We start from the raw sequence: 23,171 nt of genomic DNA, 5'->3' as shown, positions 1-23,171 counted from the left end.
CCTAGCGGTATGAAATATACTTGTTGACCTATTCTCATACCTAACAAATATACTTAAAAAAAATCATAAAAATCAGTCGAGCCATTTCGGAGGAGTTCGACCACAAACATCGTGACACGAGATTTTTATATATATAGAGATGATTTAATCCTAATTATCTCAAAATAACATAGCATTGCGTCATTTTATCCATATATTTCAAGGCTACATTTTAAAATTCCATAATATTAAAATGTGGTTGAAATTTCAATCTATCAAATTTTATGACATTTCATGGGACAGTGTTAGGTGAACTTGAAAATCACTATAAAATGATAAAATGGTGTTAGGACAAGTGTTAGGACAACCGATAAAGACCAAAAACGATGAAGTAAGAAAGAAAATTGTATACATAATAATAGTACGTATTATCGTGGCCATAACAAGAAAATGCATGTGTAAACACGTATTACGAACACGATCAAAAAAGTTTAGAAGCTTCTGAATTTTCATGCGACAGTTGGAATTTGTGCGATCTGCGCCTGCACAGTAGAATGATAGTGGCGAACTTGCCAGAAAAAATATGAACTACGCCGCCGCGCAAAGCATTTTGATTAAAATTTTTCTCAACCGTTCAAATAGCACCATAAAATGACAATGAAAACAATGCATCTCACTTACTCTTGAAAAATGAGATTGGTGAGACAGCCAGCACTTTAGTTGAATTTACACACTATTGGGCCCATAAATCCATGTACGTATACAGGCGCTATATCTCCAATTAAATTATACATTCTTCCTTGCAAATAAAAGTAATTAAAAATTGAGCACCTACTTAGTTAGTATATTATTATTATAATATGTTTGAAACCTTTGCGAAACTGTAGTAATTATTTTACTACTATAACTGTATATTCTGGTGCATTAGCATAATTTCATTAGAAGTAAAACATCGAGAGCGTCGACAGCTTCAAATACCTGGGGGTACACATCATGGAAGATAATATTTTGCAGAGAGAGCTCGCTATCTAAATGGGAATGGCGGAGAAATATTCAACTCGATGCGGAGTATCTGGGACACACGATTGGACTCGGTCAAAACCAAATGCCGCCTATTCGACGCTTGCATTCTAATGGTGCTGCTTTACGGTAGCGAATCATGGGACCTTACGACGGCTCACAGTAATCGTATACCGAGCTTCGAAAACAGATGTTTGCAAAGATACTGAGTGTGCGGTGGTGGTATGACTTGGGGTGGGATGAGGCGACGTTGGACCTGGCTCGGCCACGTGCTACGGATGTCAGAAGAGAACCTCAACCTGGCTTGTCTGTTATTCAAGCCAACCGGATTACGGCGTCCTGGAAGGCCCCTAAATACTATCTATCGAGTGTATACGAAGCTACGGGATGCTGGTATGACCTGGAAAGATACAAGAAGACTGGCGAGCGACAGGGATTCTTGGAGATGCCGTGTGGTGTCCATATGCTAATAAAGGGCGGATATGGCCGAAGAAGAAGAAAAAAACTTTATTTTTATAAATACTTAAGTCCAGAATTTATTTTTTCCCAGAGGTCCGCGACGGCGATTTATATACATAATATTATTATGTATTATCTTACAACTGCGGCAGAAATTATCACCAAATCTGGTGTCAAAGTCCAAGTAAACAAACAAAATTGCAGATACTCATTTCTAGTATCCAAATTTCCAATTTTTTACTCTTCGGCAGCAGAATTATAAATAAAAAAACATCATTTATTTTATTAAAATAATCGAATAATTTTATTTCAGGGCGTCGAAACTGAAAAATGCCCCAGCATGTATGAGGCTTTGAAAGCTGGATGCCCTGTCACAACCAAGCTACTCTCGACTCTAGCGGACGGTTTAGCGGTCCCAAGAGTCGGAGTCAACGCCTACGCTACAGCTTCACCATTAATAGATAAAATGGTAAAAAATATTACATGATTATTTTTATTTTATTTTTTAATGTGATATTCTTAGGTTTATGACTACAATTCAAAACAGTTTTATTGCCTACGCATCAATGATTTATTTTCATAATATTTTGATGTTACAAAAATATAAAATGATTTTTTTTTGTCAATTTTTAAATTAACAGACCTTTTAATGACTGTTGTTGACTGCTTACAATCTGTAAAAATATTTTTGCTTCATTTTAAGATGAAAATAAAAATAATAAAAGGCGAACGAAATCATGTTAATAAAATATTATTAAGTAAAAGTTCAATTCATGCCGCTGATTCCCGACCCCTGGTAGGTATATAGACAAAACAATAATTAGTTATCTTAGTAAACTAAAATAAAATGTCCAGAAAATACAACACTACACTCACTAATTAATAGCCATAGACCATAGACTACATCAATACAATAATATTATTAAAAATTCAATGATTGATTGAAAAAATATTTATGTCATTATATGTCAAAATAATTATTGTTTATCATTTCTTTGATTCTGTCCGGCTCTTTTAGGATAGATAATTATGTATGAAGACCTAAATGCAACATATTATTTGATAGATGACAGTTGAATAATAAGTTAATATAATTAACAATCAATGGTCAAAGTTTGAATTATCATTATGTAATTGAGAAATAATTTCTTTAAATTTATCATTCTCCACATGCACTTATCATGTTATGTTGATAATAATAAGCCGTGTTCAGTTATGCAACTTGCAAATCCATACTTGCTTAAATCGTTTAAATTATTGAAGAATCTTTATGTAGATATTTATTTTCAAAAACATAAATAAGGAGCAAAAAATATCAATTTTTTCTTTCTATATTGAATGTACACAAGATATGTTAGATAATTTTGAAAAATCTCAAAAACATACCTATCAGAAATTCTTTCTTTCTCTCTTTCGAACATGTCCGATCCTTATAGGATCATATTGGCCCCCACAGAGTGGAGGTTTGTATTAATAGAAATAGTCCTACATATTTTTTTGACCGAGTGGGATTCATACTCACCTCTTTCATTGTCCAGCCCAGTCACTGCTCTTGTCAAGGCCTGAACAAAAACGAACCATAAGTGTGAGTGAGAAAGCATTCGACATGCTCATATTCTCCGCAATATACGTTAGAGTAAAGAGTAAGATATGATTTCTACGGCCGAATTAAATATTTTTTGTACACGTCGCCGGTAAATATTGGTTTGAATGACTACATTCATTCAAAAACTGCGAGCATGTATTGCTGAAATTTATTGTTTTTGTGTTAAATATAATGTAAGTTAATTATTTTTAGTTAATTTAGTAGAAAATATGGTTAATTACATAATATGTTGTATTTAAATTTGGTAGCTGTACTGAGAAGCTACATGATGGTATAACGTTTCATAGTTAAGTTAATAATAATAAAATTAAGGTTCTACTGTATGTTATATGCAAGAAACACAGCTTCATATGAGACGTCTAATTCCAAAAAGCGATAAGTCCACATTTGGTCAAAATCGAGAAAAATATACGCACATATTCTTTGTATAATTTTACACAATACGTATTGATCTATAAATTCCAAAACGCGACAAAACGTTTCATATTATTTAAAGCTTGGTTGATTTTGCGCGTATTTAAGTCAACCAATGAGGGAACGTTCAATATTGTAAATGGTGTCTCCCATGCTGTAGCATCTGGTAAACTCATGACAGTGCCACGGAAATATGTGCCTTATGCGGAATAAATTAAAAAGTGAAGTACAAGTAGCGCTACGTCCAATTTTATTTTGCCTATATTTATGACATTTAAGAGTTTATCGGCTGAAACAAATTGCCATTTGGTTCTAATTTCGACATAGAATACAACGGTAAAAATAATCTTACGTTAGAACAAATAATTGAAGCTTGAAACATAAAAACGTTGTTTCCCGCAAATATCGGATTGTGGACTTGTCGCTTTTTGTAATTAGACGCCTCATATAGCTGAACAATACACACTCTCTTTATATTATTACTCTGAGGCTATCGATCCGTCTATGGCTTACGTGGATTCCTAATATTAAGAACTGTTAGTTTTACAAATACAAACATGACATTAATAATTAATTTGGTTAACGCCTGACACCATCTGTAATCATGTTGAACCTTTTTTAATTACAAAGTCATGCTTAGACAAACACCATAAACATTGATTGCCATAAAGACATATTAATATGATTACATACTTTGAATGGTAATAATAATGAAACATTTGATAACAAGACATCATTTACAGAACGTTAAAAACAGTTATGTTAATTTACATCCACATTATTTAACATTGGAGTCGGTTTATTCAACTTGGTCACAGGTTCACTTGTAATAGTTCAATCCTCAGCACCTCTACTCTTCTTAATCATATGACAATTAATATTGACACAGGTAATTGTCAAAGAAGAATGGGTCGCTCAGGCTATTCTGAAGTTGGTCGAGATTGAAAAATGTGTGGTGGAAGGTGCAGGCGCCAGTGGAATTGCTGCGATAATGCAAGGTCTGGTTCCGGAGCTTCAGGGAAAGAAGTAAGTAAAATATTATATAAATTTCATATTATATTACGGTTGTTATAAACCCAGGCTGGTCAGAGGAAAGCTGTAAAAGGAAGTTAATGTTGTCAAAAATGTATTGATACTTATCTTTTGATACGAAATCGGTTTTGAAATAATACTTGCTTCCATAGACCCAAAAAAAAGTTCTCGCAAACAACGATCATTTGATGCCGATATATGAAAGCAGTGTTGTCAACTTGACATTTTTTGACACCGTAATCAAACTAAAAATTTCATAAAAAAGAAGATTCTCCTTAACCGGTTCTATGCTTTCAGCGAGTATTCTTGCTCTATGAGGGCGTGATCGACAGACTGCCACACAAATTTCGCGAGTTGTCTCGTCTGACTTTAAACTCAAATTACTAGCCACTGTCGGCTGATTTGCATAATCTAAAATATTAAACACACAGTGACATCTGTTTGAATAATTATGAAATACTAAGTCACAAATTATCGGTATTACAGCGATTGTAGTAAGAGCTTCACTCTATATTCAACGTGTGTCGTTAAAAATCTGCGGCCTGTCAGATACTGCCGTAGTAATATCGTGAGGCATAGAAAAGGTTAATATCCTTTAATGTCTTTTGTACCTTATATCTTAATAATGAAATAATTTTAACATGCTTACCACTTACTTTTTTGTTGTATCACTCATTTATTAGTTATATTACAATATATATTTTATTGATCTTAATTTGTGTGAAAACAATATTCATAAAATGCCAGTTTCTAGATATTTTTAATTTTGAGAAGAGTTCACATTCTTTCTGCCAATTAGCTAACTACCGGTACAAGATATTAAACGCGTCTAGTTTATGTTCTGAATACTGATGAATGAATGATGGAACTGGAAGAAATAAAAGCCCGTATAACCGCTGCAAATACATCGTACTTCTCATTGCTGCCCATATTCAAATCCAGAAATGTCCACAGAAAAACTAAGACCCGGATCTATAAAACCGTCATACGCACAATCGTTGCATACGGGTGCGAGTCATGGACGCTAAATGTGAAAGCAGCTGAAATGGTGGATTGCTTTGAGAGAAAGATCCTGAGGCGGATATACGAACCCATGAATGATGGTGGGGAGTGGAGAATTAGTTACAACACGGAACTATACCGCTTATACCAAGATTCAAAACTCTCCACCTTCATAAAACTCCAGAGGCTGAACTGGGCAGGCCATGTCCAGCGCATGCCTGAGTCACGGATAACGAAGAAGATCCTCGAAGGAAATCTAGGGGAGAAAAGGCCAGTGGGAAAGCCACGCACACGATAGGGTGACAACATTACAAAAGATGCCAACCAGCTGCTAAAAATCATGAACTGGAAAAGATATGCGGAGGACCGTTCCGGCTGGAGGACGGCGGTGAAGGAGGCCAGGGCTCGACTTGAGCTGTAGCGCCATCAAAGAAGAAGAAGTTTATGTTCTTCTCTTGCATTGACCATTCAAGTATGGGAGGCAATATAATATACAAATTGGGAAGACCTGAGATCGTACTAGACATAATTTAATTGGTTGTAATTTCAACATAGCACTTTGTGCCATTTCTATTTTCCTATTGATGTCAGTCTTGCATTCACGAAAAGTTGTACGCATTCTGGAGTTTGATACCGCATTGCGTCCCTGACAGAAGTGATTTACCTTCTCTTTCAAAGGCAGACATATACATTTCCAGATATAAAGTGTCGTATGGAGATAAGTGGATAATATGGAGCAAAGTGATAACAGACCATTGGACTTTTCAGTTCGTAATGGGACATGGAAGTTTTACCTCCAAGCTCTGTCAAATTTTCCTAATAGAATCTCCAACTTGCTTGTGTAGCAAATTTCAGGAAGCTGATCACATTCCCTGGGAGTGTCCTCATATATCGGTTGAAAGGGAAGAGCTTCTAATGTCGGTGTGACCCACAATTGAATGGGTCGACCACTGTGGCTTGATATCACCGAGAGAAAATTTCTCAACTTTCAAAAAGTTTGTAGCATTTTACGGTGAGCAAGTTATTTATCATTGAGGATTGACTGGAATATATTATGTCAAAATAGCTTGGGAAGTTGCTCTTTTTTTAAACAATACAACAGGCCATGCGGCCCAATGACTATCGTGTAATGAAACAGTATTGCAGTAGTAGAAGAGAAACAATCAGGCTTTGAGAAAATCATGTATTGTGACCTCACCGAGAATCGATCCCAGAGCCCTCAGATGAGAAGCGTGTGCTTCACACGCTGAAGAGGGTCACTGGGACATTCTGTGCACAACTTAAAAGGCCACCTAACATTCGTTACACCACAATATACATCCGCATAACAGACCTCTATCAGATGCTTGACATTCGCTGACCACTGTGAATGTCTTGAATTAATAATGTTACATAAATTAATAAACATTTTTTTACTTTTCTTTTGCAGGGTCGTATGTTTATTAACCGGTGGAAACATTGACTCCACTATCCTCGGAAGGTGTTTGGAAAGAGGACTAGCAGCTGAGCATCGACTTGTTAAATTCAAAGTGACAGTCACCGATAGACCAGGCGGTGTCGCAGAGCTCTGTCAACTATTATCTTCAATCGGAGTCTCGATAAAAGACATCATGCACGAAAGGGCGTGGGTCAAGTCAGATATTTTCAGTGTACAAGTGAGTTTTTTTTTTAAAATTACTTTTCCACCCATTAACTCTTATCTCAATTCGTTTCATTTCATAATATAAACTTTAAAATATTGCATCATTATGTCAATGACACATGCCTATTTGTTTGTTTATATTCGATAATTTTATGAATATGATGAATTTATTTTATAATTAACCTTTTCTATGCCTCACGATATTACTATGGTAGTATCTGTCAGGCCGCAGAATTTTAACGACACACATTGAATATAGAGCGAAGCTCTTACTACAATCACTTTAATACCGTACAAACGTTCTCAAACACCACACTCAGATATTTTGTATAAAGTAGTATGCGATACCGGATTTTTGGTTTGTTTAAATTGAATAAACAATGATCAACATTTTTATTACACCCAGCGAATTTTACACACTCTTCACATACTTACTCATTTTTCAGAGGGCAAACGTTATCATGTTATTATATTTTAGTTTTATTGGTGTGAATAAAATGTAGAGCTCTATGACCATTATAGGATAAAGCACCAAAATCGGGTAAGAATTTGATAGTTTTCATAAAATTAGTACATTCTTGTTGGGTACATTGGTACTATATCTCTCGGTATAGTGTTTTAACGATTTTTATAGAAAAAAATGGCAAATATTTGCGCAACACAATTCTGTGGTTGCAGGGTAAAGTTTTTATGAAATTAAGATTTTAATGCCAATGTATGTAAAGAATTGTGCTGTTTTTTTTGTGTGTTATAGATTTTGTCACATGTAAGCAAAATAGATATTTTAATTAGTAGAATAGTTTAAATTGAGAAAATCATTTTTAACTCTAAGTAAAATTACTTATTCAAAACATTGAATATATATATAACACTATCAAAAACTTAATTATACATAAATAATATAAAAGAAATAACAAAAAGATACATCAATTAACTTCTAAGCAAGAGTATTTTGAATACTGTGATCTATTTCAAAAGTGATTATCTCAGCTGCAATCAAACTGACTTAAGCACTTTTACCTCAAAACCATTAATTATTGTTATTGTACAAAATTTATTGCTCAGTTGAGTTTACGATTTGCAATGAAACTGAAAAATCAGAGGGAATGTTGAATACGACTATATATTTAATATGTGTAATTGTTAATCTGTTTTACAGGTAAAAGTGGTCTGCGAAACCAGGGGGCTACCACACGCAGAGGAAATGAAGAGCTTGCTAAATGCAAAATACGAAGAAGTGATATTCGCCCCAACAAAAGATTCGGTGTGTGATTTAAAACACGTTCCCACCTATTACTAAAATGTTAATATTAATAATTATGTATGTATTTCTGTTTGTATTGTCTGAATAATGTGAAGTTTAGGGAAATTGATATAATGTATAGTAACGTGAACACATTTTTATCTATACTAATAATTATTATGTAGGATTTTACATGAATAATTATAATATTATTGTACATGTATTATTTATGTTAATAAGAGAATTGAAGGCAGAGTCCTTAAAAGTACAGATAAAGTTAGAAATTATTACGTTTAGTGACACAATATTAAGCCTATCTTAGTGTTGATTGTTAAAAATCAGCTGCAATATTATATAGTACATAGCCCTTTGTCTCTGTAATGAAACTTTACTCCTGGAAATGTCTAGTATCCTCGATCCACAAAATGTTAGTGTAAACCATGCCATGTGTAGTCACAAATTTTCAATTCGATTGTCTTCTTTAGTCGTGTTGTTGCGAGAGATGTGTCTAAACTCTTCTCAACCATGCCTTAGCCACCGTGATTGCCGTGTCATTGGCTTCACACATATCATTGACGATGCAATTGGTTGTAACGAGCGGACAGATCATCACATGTTCCACATTTTCCTCTGTGCCACATTCGCAGTTTGAAGGATCATCGGAGTATCCCCATTTCTTCATATTATTTTTAGTTACTCCGGTTTGTATCAGATTCATCGTCCTGCAACTGTGTAGTCCTATGTACCTCCAGGTGGTAGCTTCACATCGGGCACCATTGAGAAGGCTGCAAATTCACATCTCTTGCTCCACCTCACCGTTATTTCCATCTCAGGCAGCTCCGAGATCTCGATAGATCATTTAAGGAAGCTATTACTAGATTCTAGGCAAGATTACGCTGGTGTTTGTCCATACCAAAAGTTTCAATTATTTAGGTTTTAAAACATGTAAATGGAATAAAAATATATAGATATATGATGTGGTAGTCCATATCTATAAAATGAAAGCATTAACCAAAGAATTTAGACTATATTATAGAAGTTGTCCTATACACTATTTTTATCATTTTAACATTATCTAATGCTTCAACCATCCAACATCTGCGTCGCCAAAAATGAATAAAGGTCTTTAATTCTTGGACAACCCTCATAGTTTGGTGCATTTTTGATATTCACTCTACGTCTGAAGTATGACTTAGGTCTAAATATTTAATTTATTTTGATTTTTAGAGGCACAATGTACCTACTATCTCTAATGTGAGATAATTCACATCGAGCATTTACTCAAACATTTTTTTGTTAATGTATTAATGAATAAATATTATAATGATTGATCTAACAGTGTTTCCCAAACATCACCATAAGTGTACCCCTTTTAAGACATTGTTTTCACCGGTATACCCCAATTATTATGATAAACTGATGCCAACTGTCTTTGATCAAAATATTAAAAAAAATGTGAGATTTAAGAATTTAAACCAGAATGTTTTGAAAATATTTTTGACGAAAACAAGGATTGGAGAAGTAGTTATTGATTCCCAATAAATAAACTTTAAAACTAAAAACTAATGTAGGTACGAAATTTGAACATCACTTAAATATTAATTATAATAAGTATATATTAATGTAATCAAATCCAGCCTAATATTTTAGCTATTTTATGAGAAATTTTAAGCTGATATCAATGTCGATAATGCTAGATTTAATGCCATATGCGTTCTTTTCAAGCTAGATGCCTATTCAAAAATAGTATATCTGGGAGGAAAGCAAAGCTAAGGTAGTAATTCTTATAATTTTATTCTAGATGTATTTTAAAAAACAAAACATTCAAGCTCTTACTCCTAGAATTCTTTTTGCACACTTGCAGAGGTATGTGTACCACACTTTGGGAAACACTGACCTAATCTAAGCTAATTGTAATTCTTTTAAATTGTTAATTGGAGAAGTGAAAGTACATAATGTATAGGAATACAAATACGTGTGTATTATTTACATAAATTACTAAATTATGTTACATAATATTTATATGTCTGCAGGCTAATGAAAAATGTTATGCATTACCTACCTACAATATAACTTTTTTCTTATGAATGCTCTGTTATTTATTTATATGTTACAATTTTTTAAGAATAATCGATAGTAATAAAATTATGTACATAACACCTATATTATAGTTTTTTATAAATGTTTTTATAATCTATAAAATAAATAATAAAAACTCTAAAAATATTATATATATTTTTTTTTATTATACTAATGTAACATAACATGTGCATTGAATACCTGTAAACAGATTTAAATTCGGGTCAACAAACGTTAAGTGATTTTTTTTATGGTCTTTAGAAGATTGTTTTTGATTAAAATGCTAATACAATATGACTCAAAAAATTCTCAGTCAAAATAAAATTAACATTAAAAATAAATAAACAGTTTTAAAAAAAAACTTTTATTAGCCTTTAAGTTGTGGAATCACATTTGCCTGATGTTTACAACAAACAGGTTTTTCTTAAAAATAAATCATAGCACATTATTATTGTCTATAGACTAACATTGTTACAGTTAACATAAAATTATTACTTCTTCAGAGAATCAATAAAGGTAGCCATCTTGACGTCACGTTTACTCAATCCATTGGCATCATGAGATGAAAGGGTGATCTGGAATTAGTAATAAAAAATATTTAAAAACACTAGAAATAAATTCGATCATTTTTTAATGACATATCTTGGTGTAATTGCAATACCGCAAATGAACCAATTTTGAAAATGTTTAGGAGAGGCAAAAAACCAAAGATGTTATATTGTTATATAGAAGATAGAGACCTTCTATAGTTCCCCTAGCTAAAGCTGTCAGTCTGTCATATTATTTCCCAGTTGCTATGCGACAAACAACCCATATTATTTTGACATTTGAAATGTTCTATGAAAGAGAGAAAAACTTATATTTTAATAGGCAAAATTAATGGTGCTTTTTAAAAAAATATAGCTAGAGAAGATTGGATAAAAAATAATCGAAAATTCGAAAAAATCACATTTTGTTTAATAAATAAGACGTTTGTGATAAAAAATTGTGTCTTGAAACCCTGCAACTTTTTGTATTTCACTGTAGACTGCGCTTAATTTTATTATTCCATCTCATAAAAATGTGAATATTGTTATAATAATATTCGCTGTGTGCGTCATTACGGCAACCTTTACGGTAGACTGATTTGATTAATTTATTGTGAGTAACTCACATGCAACTAGTGAAGGTAAAAATTAAATTAAAAGTTTCCCTTTTCAATGCTAAGAATACAACCACACTTCACATACATAGCAGAAAACATGGCTGGTTTCAACAAAATGCTAAATTAAACAACTCTCTCAACAAACAAGTCACAGAGCAATAATACTAAAGAGAGTGTATTGTCCAGATATATAATTTATCTATAAAACATTGTACTGTCATCTTGCATCTTAGTAATGCTACCACATTTAAACACAACACAGTTAACCATCTTTTCTAGTAAATTAACAAAAATTATTGACCAGTAACTTTGTAAAAACTATATATTTCAGCAACACGTACTCCAGGTTTTGCCCATAGCACATAAGTCAAACCAATATTTACTGGCTTCACATCTATCTCTATTAAATAGATTATTCATATATCTTACTCTAATGCATATTGTGGAGATTATACAGAGTCACAATGCTTTCTCACTCATTATGGTTAGTTTTTGTTCAGACTTTGGGCAAGGCCTATTTGACATTGGGCGAATGGCTTATAACCATTTCTCATAAAAAATAGCATTGCGACAACCTTAATGGCTACCAAAGTGGTCATTGAGAAAAACTCGAAAAATGTAGTCTATGAAGTATAACGGCATTGAAAACTTTACAAATCTCCCTACTGTAAATAGAAATACAGCGTATATAATAAATTAATTAAATTAAATGTCATTAAATCATAAACCAAAACTGGCTTTAGACTTGGTCCAAAGTGACTCGTTTTCGCATTTCTATAGTATTAATCTCTTGTTTGAACGCTGATATAGCAAGCACGTAGTGTTTCCAGATTAAGTTAATTTAAAAAAAATCAGTGGATTTTGGATAAATAATGTTTAAAAAACTACAAAACTTTTACAAAAAAAAATCGAACTCATGTGTCACACAATACTGGTTTACGTGTCATACGTTCGTCGTCCCAGGTCTAGAATTTTGTATTTTTGTCACGGTTTTTCTGTTAATGAGTGTAATAATGGTTGAATAAGTTCACAAGATTTGAGAATGTAACATTCTATATATTGAACATACATAATTTCGTCTCTGTTCTGGCAGAACACACTAACTGGAGAATACTAGTTTTGAGTAATTTGACTTGAAGTTGTTAAAATGTTTGAAATGGTCTATCATGTGAGTTTATTAAGTAATCGTAAAAAGGATGACTTTAAAATAAGAACTGTTTATTTATTAAAAAGGTTTCCAGACGGTAAAGTTTGAAATAAGGAACATTTTGGTATAACTAACTCAATATGTCATTTTTCGAATTAGTGTCTTCTGCCAGAACAGTGACGATTTGGAAACATGTCATGCATATACCTCGCATCGTAATTAAGTAGGATGCCTGTAACTTAATTGGAAAAGCACACTGGCGCGAATCCAACGATTACAGCTTTAAGTCCGGTCGGGTGTCGTATATTTTTTTTCTAAAGAAGACTTTTTTTTAGTGGGTATATGCTTGAGATGTTTTCAAATTATGTATGAATAAGCTATATTGCATAAAAGAATACCAACCTGCACTTTGTTATAAACATTAAACCATTCAGGGTGGTGGTCCATTTTATCAGCATAGAGGGCAATACGGGTCATGAATCCGAAGGCTTCATTGAAGTCTTTAAAGAGGAACTCCTTTTCGATGGCATCGCGGTTCTCTTGAACTTTCCAACCGTCTGCCAGCAGAGGCTTCAAGCTGGAGTCACGATCGGCTGGTCCCAATTTGTCTGCCTGTTTACATTTATCATATATCACAAATTTTATTATAACCATAATCAATAAATGAATCACGATATTCTTTGGGTAAATTACCTCATAGGTATTCAAAACCACAAAGAAACTCTGGAATTGAATTAAATACTATTATTATAATGTATCCGACTACCTACTTGAAAAAACAAACACTCATTAAGTCGACCAAAAACAAATTAAGTAGGTAGGTAATGTGTTATAAAAAATGCAGTATTACCTATTGCTTATTATGGTCATTTTGCACATTTTATGAAATATAACACTCTATTATGCTTAAAATAATATAGAAAAATAAATACTTTTAATACTAGCATAAGGCGATTTCACAATAAAATCGAAAGAAAGTGAAAAAGGTGCTGGAATTATATTTTAATCAAAGTAAAATCCTTGTCACTAATTAAAATAGTATTTTTGAATCATTAATAAATGAATTGAATAAAATAAATAGAATAGTTAATAAGCGTTACCATTTTCGGTCTAGTTCCTACGGTCGTGGACAATTTACGAATGCCGTGAAGGCGATTATTGAATGAAACTGTGTCTGTGAAGAGAAAGTGGCTGCGCGGGACCGATTTTTGAAGGGTGTATTTGAACAAGGTTGTCATATTATTGTTGACCTTGAAATGAGTATTGACCACTTGTTGCCGCTGGAATCAAATAATTTGACCTCTTATCAGTAACCTCGGTAATCAATTTTTACTCGGTTTTATACACTGTTATTATGTTTTTGTATCACTTGTACGAAAACAATCTGACAGTTAAAATCTCCATAACAACGAATGTCAAAATTGTTCTACAACAAAATAGCTTAAATAATTGTGAATATTACCTCTCAGAAGCGCACTAATTGAAAGTTAATCTAAGCAAAGTATGTATATTTCTTCTGTAAAATGTATGTAAAGATAATTATTAACATTAAATATGTTTTTTTTTATATTAAAAAAATATATATATATCATAATATTTGCAGATTTTTTAGATATTTACTGTTCATCCTTTTAGCGATTATGTTAAGAAGTAAATGCTTGAAGCTAATTTTGTAAAATAACTTTATTATTGAAATTATTAAATATAATCAAATAACCGTACGTATTATCTTATTTTAAAAAAGTATATTAGTAGTATTTTTAAATGAAAACTAAAACGAGTTTAATAAATATAATAGAAATGAAATATATATTTGTTTTTTTATAATATCTATGTATCTATTAAGTGATGCAACTGGCAGCATTTTTTTATCTGTCAAAATCAGAGCCTAACTGAGGTTAAAAAAATAACTAACTTGTCGAGATAATGGCAGACGAATCGTAAGATTTATACTAGAACTAATTAAAACAATATAAACATATATGGCTCATAATTTTATATTTACTTATATTTTGATGTCATTTAATTGTACTTTTTAGGGGCTCGAGAATCGATACGACGTCTGTGACAGAAGAAGTAATTTTAGTTAAAAATGATCCAGATCTTTCAAACGAATTTTCAATAGAATATTCGATAAGACCTAGATTATACAATGAAATAAACGAGCAACAGATGATAGAGAGAGATGATTCAAGTACAGTCGCGGAACAGGTTTGTATTCAAACAGTCTATTGATTTATTGATTCGTACGTTTGTACTCGGCCAAAAAAAATATCAACCGGTTTCCTTTATTTTTGTTTTATTGATAACCCGACTCTGCTTTGTAGGAAATATGTAGAGGCCCTTTTAGACTTCAGTTCAGTTGTCCTTTCAGTTTCAGTTGTCAGTTCTGTTCGGAAACGGCTATGTATATTTACGTGTTTTTATCCACTAAAATCGAATATTAATTTTGTAATAACTTTCCAGACATGTTGATTGATATAATGCAGTACCTATATTTGAAGAAATAATGTTATTTCAATCGAAATTAGAAGAGTGGTATGACAAATATGACAATACAGCATGTCACCGTACTAGTACGATCATACCTAAATGCTCAAATTCAGTTAAATAGGTACATAAATTAATTAGGTACTTTCTTATTTACAAAGAAATCATACTTTCATATTAAATTTGGTAAGTAAGTTCGTATTTTGGTTGAACTAAACATTGAAGAAAGCTTTTCTTATAATGTCAATGCGTTTAGCACTCTATCCATAAGCATAAACAGTTGCTAAATCTGCTGATAACGCTGTCATAAAGTCGTAGTCTTACATTCCCAGGAATTTGCGCTCAATAGGCAATTGCGACAACCTGAGACTTGCACGGACAGTTCTGTTTACATCTAATTTTAACTGATACCATAATCGATGGCAAACCCATCGAACCACGTTTCAGTTTTTGTGTTTACACACCGGTTTAACTGAAACTAAACTAAACTGTTTATTTAAAAACTTCATAAATAATGTTATTTAAACTATCAATCGTTTGGAGTTAACATTTAAAATTCCTACATACCAATTTAGGTGTTTTTAAATTATTTTTGTAGGTAATACTAAGAGTCAATATTGACATCTGCTCAACACAATATGTACATGCTCTGAACTCAAACAAACACTAAAAAATAAATCTGCGATATTCGAATCCGTCCCACGAATTTAGAAACGTACTAGGGTTTTTTAATGACGGCAATACTTTTTAGTGTGTCCAATGCTGTCCACCGTGCGGTCAATTTGATACTGTTGATGAAATTGGTGTATCTGCAATGAATTATTATTTTTGTGGGCTAAGTTTATAATTTTATTGTGACAGATATATTGGGATAAGTTATTCGTTGAACGACAGCTCGACATTAACATTTGGTATATACATAATTCAGTATACTGTGTTGGGCTTATTGTCAAATTCGAGGATAATTTATGTTGGTTTATCTATAGCAGGTATGGCCAACAGGTCAATCGCGGCAATATTCATAATTTTACTTTTATATTCCCTGTGGTCTATGTTTCTAACCAATGACATATTAAATGGACAACTCACTTCATACCGGCGCGCACGAGAAATTGTGCATGAAAGTCATTCACAGATGTATAGGTAGATGTCACGTGACCATATGACGTTCCATTTCCATTATGCGATACAAGCTTCGAGAATTTATAGTAATATAACCTTTATTGTAATGGCGTATTAGTGTCATGACTCATTGCGTTAGAAACAGATTCTCGGTTACTTACGACTTCTCGGAGATTAGACGCAAGTGAGCCCAGCGCATCACAGGCGACTGTCCAATGGTTTCTGTCATTCAATTGCATTGAATACAAATTCGTCAATATCTTAAAATGGCATTTTATAAATAATAAATAATACTAACACATGAAAAGTGATATCCCATCTTTCTTGGAGTGTTTAGTAGATTTTTTTTACAATTTTTAACTAGGCACATTAGCATTTTGTAACACAATAATAACGGTGGAGTCGAAACCTGGCAGTCAGAAATTTTGTATGGGCAGACCCAGCGGTGTCGCCAGACCGCTTGCAAGCAGAATGTTCATTTGAGCATAGGATACCGATATTAAAATATGAATTTCGCCATCCGGCAGACCCGACACAAAGTGAGTGTCATTTTATTTTCTAGATGCTTCGTCCATATTAATGTCATTGTTTCTAACAGATTAACAGTTTTTTTCGTAAATTCAGTGTTTTGAATTGAAAACGGCAATGAGGATATAAGACAATAAATGACATAAAAGCGCAATAAAAATGTATATTTAATGTTCATCGTCTCCAACATATCCGAGAAAATGGTATATGAAAAATTAATTCAATGCCCAATTCTTGCAATTTTGTCATTGCAATGGTCAATTTTTGAGAAGGCGCTTTGTCCCAGTGGAAGAGAACATTTTTTGTGAGAATTTTTTCTTCTCAGTTGTTATAGTCTTGCTCTTTTCCAACTAATTGATCATAATTCATTGTGGTTATTACCATCCCAGCTGACAAAACAGTCTTCTCCTTCAATACACTTTCATTAGCCCTCATTGTTTACTTTTTCCGAATAAATCGTCTCTGTTCTGGCAGAACACACTAACTGGAGAATACTAGTTTTGAGTAATTTGACTTTGAAGTTGTTAAAATGTTTGAAATGGTCTATCATGTGAGTATTAAGTAATCGTAAAAAGGATGACTTTAAAATAAAGACTGTTTATTTATTAAGAAGGTTTCCAGATGGTAAAGTTTGAAATAAGGAACATTTTGGTATAACTAACTCAATATGTCATTTTTTCGAATTAGTGTCTTCTGCCAGAACAGTGACGAAATATATAAATAACAGTCAGTCTACATGCACAGTGCTGCATTTTCATCGAAAGATACCACGTTTCTGTGGAAACTTGGGATAGGGCGGATGCATGTAGGCCGACTGTAGATAATAAAATTTATTGTGTGTTAAACATCGTAAAATTTCTAGCTGAACGTGGAAAAACTAATATTAGAATGCTACAAAATTTTCGAGAAACGAGCCTCGATCGATCCAGAGTTGCCACTGTTACTGCGGCAAGAGCACGTCAACTACTTAAATGCCTCCCTCAAGTACTTATCACAGTCTTATCAATGCCTCGATGCCAGCAGACCTTGGATGTGCTTCTGGATTCTCAACTCCATGTGGTTGCTGCAAAGCATGCCGAGTAAGATAGTCCGCTCGCAAGTCGTGACCTTCCTGTCGAAATGTCAGCATGCGGACGGCGGATACGGAGGCGGACCAGACCAATTTGGGCACCTGGCCCCAACATACGCGGCTATAAATAGCCTCTGCATAATAGGAACGAAAGAAGCATATGATTCTATAGATAGAATAAAACTAAGTGATTTTTTATGGAGCCTTAAAACTCCGCAGGGCGGTTTTAGTATGCACAGAGGTGGAGAGGTCGACGTCAGAGGAGCGTATTGCGCATTAAGCATAGCCAGATTAACTGGAATATTCACATATGAATTGTTCGATAAAACTGCTGAATGGATTGTAAGCTGTCAGACATACGAGGGTGGGTTCGGGGGATCTCAAGGAATGGAAGCTCACGGAGGTTATGCATTCTGCGCTATAGCTGGCTTAACGATTCTCGGCCGTCCTTACTTGTGCGACTTCGATGGATTATTACGATGGTGTGCTAATCGGCAAATGAAGCTCGAAGGTGGATTTCAAGGAAGAACTAACAAATTGGTCGATGGCTGTTATTCATTTTGGCAAGGAGCTGCGTTTCCCATTATCCATGCATTACTTTATCAAAAAGGTGTGTAAATAATTACCTACTTATTGTGCGTAATAAATAATTTCTATCAATATCCATGGACAGTAGATATAGTAAATTATTACCATTTTTACAATGTTTTTATTAGCTCATATTCTTATTTGTCCGGTGGTTGTTTGTCTGGTACAAATCTTGCAATCGATTTTTAACTAACTTCCCGACTAGCTGGATATTTGAAACTTTTAGAATATATCAGAACACGGTGCCAATGCATTTTTTAAATACTTTTAGCCATCTTTAAGTAGAATTGAATTCATTTTCAGTTAAATCTGTTTTGTATGAAAAGTTATTTCGGAAGAAATCCGTAATCCAATCCACTATTATTGATTGCTAGGGGCTGGGGTCCTAGCAACTAAATTATTAATAATATATATGTGTAAATCATCATAAATCAAAATGACATGTCAGTATTATTTCTATCAAGTACAAATTTTTTTGATCGTTTAAGCTAGCAAGTCAAGTTTATAATATGATTCAACAGAAAATTTAAAAACGTATTCAAAAAGTTCTTTTTATCTTGTAATTATTCATTTTTAAATAGAGCATAATGGCATCCACAAAGTGGAAGTTATCTTAACAGACTTCTTTTAAGAGAAATGGTTAACCATTCATCCAATCCGTTACTATTCTTATGATCTGGATCATATGAATACGTGTATTAATTAAGGCGCTAAGTACCAAAATAATAAAAACTGACATTTTTATAGAAAAATGTTCTACATACCAACGCCAATAACTTCAACTATAGTCTAAGTGCCTCAAGCAAGTCAAAAAAATACAGCAAAATAATTAAACCTGTCGACGTTGTAAGTCCGTTGGCGTGTTTTATTTATAATGGTGTAAGTAGCACTGCTGTGGTCAACGGCATTCAATATAAAATAGCTGACGATGGTGTGTTGACACTTGCGAGTTATTAATACCTAAAATTATAGAAGCTACCGTGATTGCTTCACACTGTAAAACTACATTTTTCAAAATGTCTGCTTCATGAAATTTTACTGCAATGACTCGGTATTTTGTAACTACAGGCAGTACTACTTTTTGGTACTTAGAGCCTTATTTAATACACGTATTCATATGGCATACATTGAAAGAAAAAAGAATTTGCGAATTTTAAGCTGGAACTAATGACCGACGGGCTTTTCTATCTCGAGATTACTCTCTCCTGTCGGTTACACTTGGCCTCTGCATCCCTTTTGACGTTATATATTATTTTTTTATGAAAATCGGTTAATTGTTTTCAGGACTGGCAGATAACTTAGATGCCCTTTTATTCAATCAAGGAGCATTACAAGAATACATATTAATCTGTTGTCAAAGTCCAATTGGAGGATTTATTGATAAGCCTGGAAAGTATGTTATTCACTCTTATTTTCTGATAGCTGCTCCAATGTCCACTGATTTGGGCGACATGGTCACAATTCTGTATCGAGAGTTAAGAATAGCTTCTGTAAAAAAAAAGCATTTTAAGATTTTTCATCCTAATGTATTTAAAAAGACCAGGATGGCGAACCTTTTTTTATACAAGTGTCAAATTTTATGCAAAAAATACTTGCTTGTCAGATGAATAGACGAAAAATACCTATATTATTACCATATAAATTTACCAAAAAAGATTGAATACCTACCATATATTTTCTGAATTTATACATTTAATAATTATTTATAGAATTTTCAAGATAATTATCGATGCAGTTTACAACAGAATCCTACTCATGATTTGGTCAAACCATTACGAAGGCGGTGTTTTACTTTTGTTTTGAAATAATTCATTGACGAAAATAGTTGTTCGTAGTCAAACCAAATCAAAAAATGTTTAAACTAGCGGTTTGCTAATTTTTTCATTGAATTAAACATATCGAACAGTGCAATTTGTTATATATATATAAATAAGTGTGACTGACAAAGTTTAGTGTGCACTATTTTAGTCAGATCTCCACAACCTATCTCCAACTTTCGCCACTGGTATCGGATAACGAGTTCCATATTATTCTGCAATAATATTACTTTTTAATGTACATTGCTAAGCGTATATCTATAAAAAATATTACCTCTTCAAATTTTCTCATTATCAGTTTGAACGCCAGTTTGATGGCCAGATGATAAAATTAAATATAAAAAAAAAACTAAACTTTTGCATACAAAATTTGAACTTTGCCCACCTATCACACAAAAATGGTCTGCGTAGACCATGTCATAGGTTCGCCATACCTGAAATAATCTCAAAGTGTTAATTCATCTGTATTTGATTTATTTTCGGCAAAATTGAACTTTTGACACTGGCTCCGAGGTACAGAATTATATTTCTGTTTATTGTAAATACATATTATTATATATTATTATTGATATTTTTTTACCAATTCGTGTAATATTAGATTTAAGAATGTCAGTGTGTGTTAAGTTAAGAACACTTTCTTTCGACTGTTTTTAATGAAAAAAAATGTCCCGAAACTTTGTGATTCTTTGTGTTTCACTCAAATTCTTCATAAAGCTCAATGTGCATAGAGCAAGGGTTTTCTCTAACGTCATTGATATTGACATAAAAATTGTTTTTTTTCCAGGCCACGTGATTTGTACCACACAAGTTATGTGCTTAGCGGCTTATCGATAGCCCAGCACGGCATACAGTTCAATGCGGAGATTATTGGAGATGTAAAAAATGAATTGAGGCGTGTCCACCCAGTTCACTGTATTGGCCCCGAGCTAGTGCTTAACGCCAATAGTTACTTTAGACATTGCAATGAACCCGCCGCCGATGTCAGTAAAAGCGGTTGAAAGAAATGTTCAACAGCTGTCGGACAATAAAACATAAATATTTATCTTACGAGTAACACTTTTGAGAAGTAATGGAAGATGTTCAGTGTGGAATTCAAGATGGCGGTGTTATTACAAACACCCGACTGAATACTAAATGCTATAAACAAAAAATACATAAATACTGAAATTACATACGTACGACTAAATGCAAAGATGTCAACGTTACCTATATGAAATTAACTAATTATGAACCCTGTGCATTGAGAGTTTGGAAAAAAATAAATATCACTTTTGGTGGTCAAAATGATGCTATTTTAAAAATATATTTTAACCTATTGAAGATAGACTAAAAAGGAGAAAAACGTGGACCAACAGCCAAATCAATTTTTTAGTAAATTTGATGTGATAAATAAAAGTAAAAACCATAAATTACCAATCGCTAATATAACACACTTCAATAATTCAAATCTTGTTTATATGCTGGTTATATATAATATATGTATTACATATACTAACCTTTTATGAATATGCAATATTGTATTGTGCAGTGTTGATTATTGTGTTTCAAATATTTTCTACAATGCCGCTGCCACACCGACGATGGTCGAGCGGCGTAAGCGTCGGCCTATAACGTCGTGGGTCCCAGGTTCGAATCCTGGGTCTGGCAAGTACACATTGTTTTTCAATTTGTGTATGAGTCAGAGTATGGACCTAATAGGTTGAGCAAGTGGCTGACATCCATTTCTCGTAAAAACAAAATCTGTTAATACAAACCTCCACTCTGTATGATCGCCCATATGATCCTATTAGGATCGGACAAGTTCAAAAAAAAAAATGGTTGAACAAGTGGCTAAGATTCATTTCTCGTGAAAAAAACAAAAAAACTGTTAATACAATCTTCACTCTTTGTAGGCCCATATGATCCTCTTAGGATCGAAAGATCGAGTAATCGGGTACAAAATGCATAACCTCACTTATTTACTAAGTATGACTATGCATTGGGCTCTTAAACTTTCCCAGCCTACATAATTATTTGATGTTGTGTTTGTTTTGATCTTATATACTATAAATGTCAGCTAAATATATTGATTTGACAATACATTATGACAGATGCATCGTAATATAAAAAAATGAAACATTTGCTTTACAACATTATGTCAGCTGTTGGATGTCCACCATATTGGATTCCATACGTATGATTGTCTCTTACTTCTCATTAATGTTGTGTAGCTATAGTGTGAAACGCTAAAATGTGTGATAAAAAATCATTACTTTTGTGCACAAATTTGTGAAAAATGTGGCTAATTTTGTAATTAAAAATATGTGTGATATTCATCTTTCTCTGAAATTTTAGAGAAATAAGTCATTTGATGTTTGCTTTTTTACTTCTGTCTGTCATTTCTTTATTTAATTAATAAACCATCTAAAATGAATTGTATTATTCATTAAAAAAAAAAACTAAATTTCCATTCTCATGAGTAAATGGATTATGCTATGATTATTAATTATACATAACGTAACATAAATTCTGTTGTAAGTTAACACCTGTCAAATGAAAATATTCAGATACACGGGGTCCTCGTTATCCGAGGGTAATTGGTACCGAAAGACCAAAATTACTTAATAAAATGGGTTTACACATTTAGAAAAGAAGAAGACACGTGAACAAGACAGAAATAGTGTAGGAGTGTGGGATTGAAAGATTTAAAGTGACAGTTGACGACTGTGCGCTATTGCACTTGTGTTTTTATAGTTTTTTTGCATTTCCCTGCAAAGTAGTAACTGCGGGGTCTCGGATAATGAATTTCGG

At 33.0% G+C, this 23,171-nt stretch overlaps 3 protein-coding genes across 3 annotated transcripts in view; 2 read left to right on the top strand and 1 right to left on the bottom strand.

Moving 5' to 3' along the window:
• Nucleotides 1–10,553, top strand: part of Srr (Serine racemase) — a 31,668-nt gene extending 21,115 nt beyond the window's left edge. Inside the window, exons 5-8 of the mRNA XM_085948053.1 lie at nucleotides 1,772–1,927; nucleotides 4,368–4,504; nucleotides 6,942–7,167; nucleotides 8,314–10,553. Coding sequence (XP_085804179.1) covers nucleotides 1,772–1,927; nucleotides 4,368–4,504; nucleotides 6,942–7,167; nucleotides 8,314–8,454 — 660 coding nt within the window. The 3' untranslated portion in view covers nucleotides 8,455–10,553. The remainder of the gene's footprint in view (nucleotides 1–1,771; nucleotides 1,928–4,367; nucleotides 4,505–6,941; nucleotides 7,168–8,313) is intronic.
• Nucleotides 10,554–10,824: 271 nt separating this feature from the next.
• Nucleotides 10,825–14,153, bottom strand: Pcd (pterin-4a-carbinolamine dehydratase). Its single transcript, XM_085947955.1, has 3 exons — nucleotides 13,868–14,153; nucleotides 13,170–13,379; nucleotides 10,825–11,051 (listed from the first exon to the last, which is right to left on the bottom strand). Exons 1-3 carry the CDS (start codon nucleotides 14,003–14,005, stop codon nucleotides 10,968–10,970), a joined length of 432 nt encoding a protein of 143 aa, XP_085804081.1. The 5' UTR covers nucleotides 14,006–14,153; the 3' UTR covers nucleotides 10,825–10,967.
• Nucleotides 14,154–14,637: 484 nt separating this feature from the next.
• Nucleotides 14,638–22,808, top strand: Fntb (Farnesyl transferase beta subunit). The gene is made up of 5 exons (XM_085948045.1): nucleotides 14,638–14,707; nucleotides 14,807–14,978; nucleotides 17,770–18,586; nucleotides 19,849–19,957; nucleotides 21,166–22,808. Exons 1-5 carry the CDS (start codon nucleotides 14,694–14,696, stop codon nucleotides 21,377–21,379), a joined length of 1,326 nt encoding a protein of 441 aa, XP_085804171.1. The 5' UTR covers nucleotides 14,638–14,693; the 3' UTR covers nucleotides 21,380–22,808.
• The last annotated feature ends 363 nt before the right edge of the window (nucleotides 22,809–23,171 follow it).

This window comes from Rhyacophila brunnea, unplaced genomic scaffold, assembly GCF_057557595.1.
Source record: "Rhyacophila brunnea isolate RB1 unplaced genomic scaffold, BYU_Rbru_1.0 scaffold_20, whole genome shotgun sequence".
Taxonomy (NCBI): Eukaryota; Metazoa; Arthropoda; class Insecta; order Trichoptera; family Rhyacophilidae; genus Rhyacophila; species Rhyacophila brunnea.
This window is presented reverse-complemented; position numbering and strand designations above follow the sequence as displayed.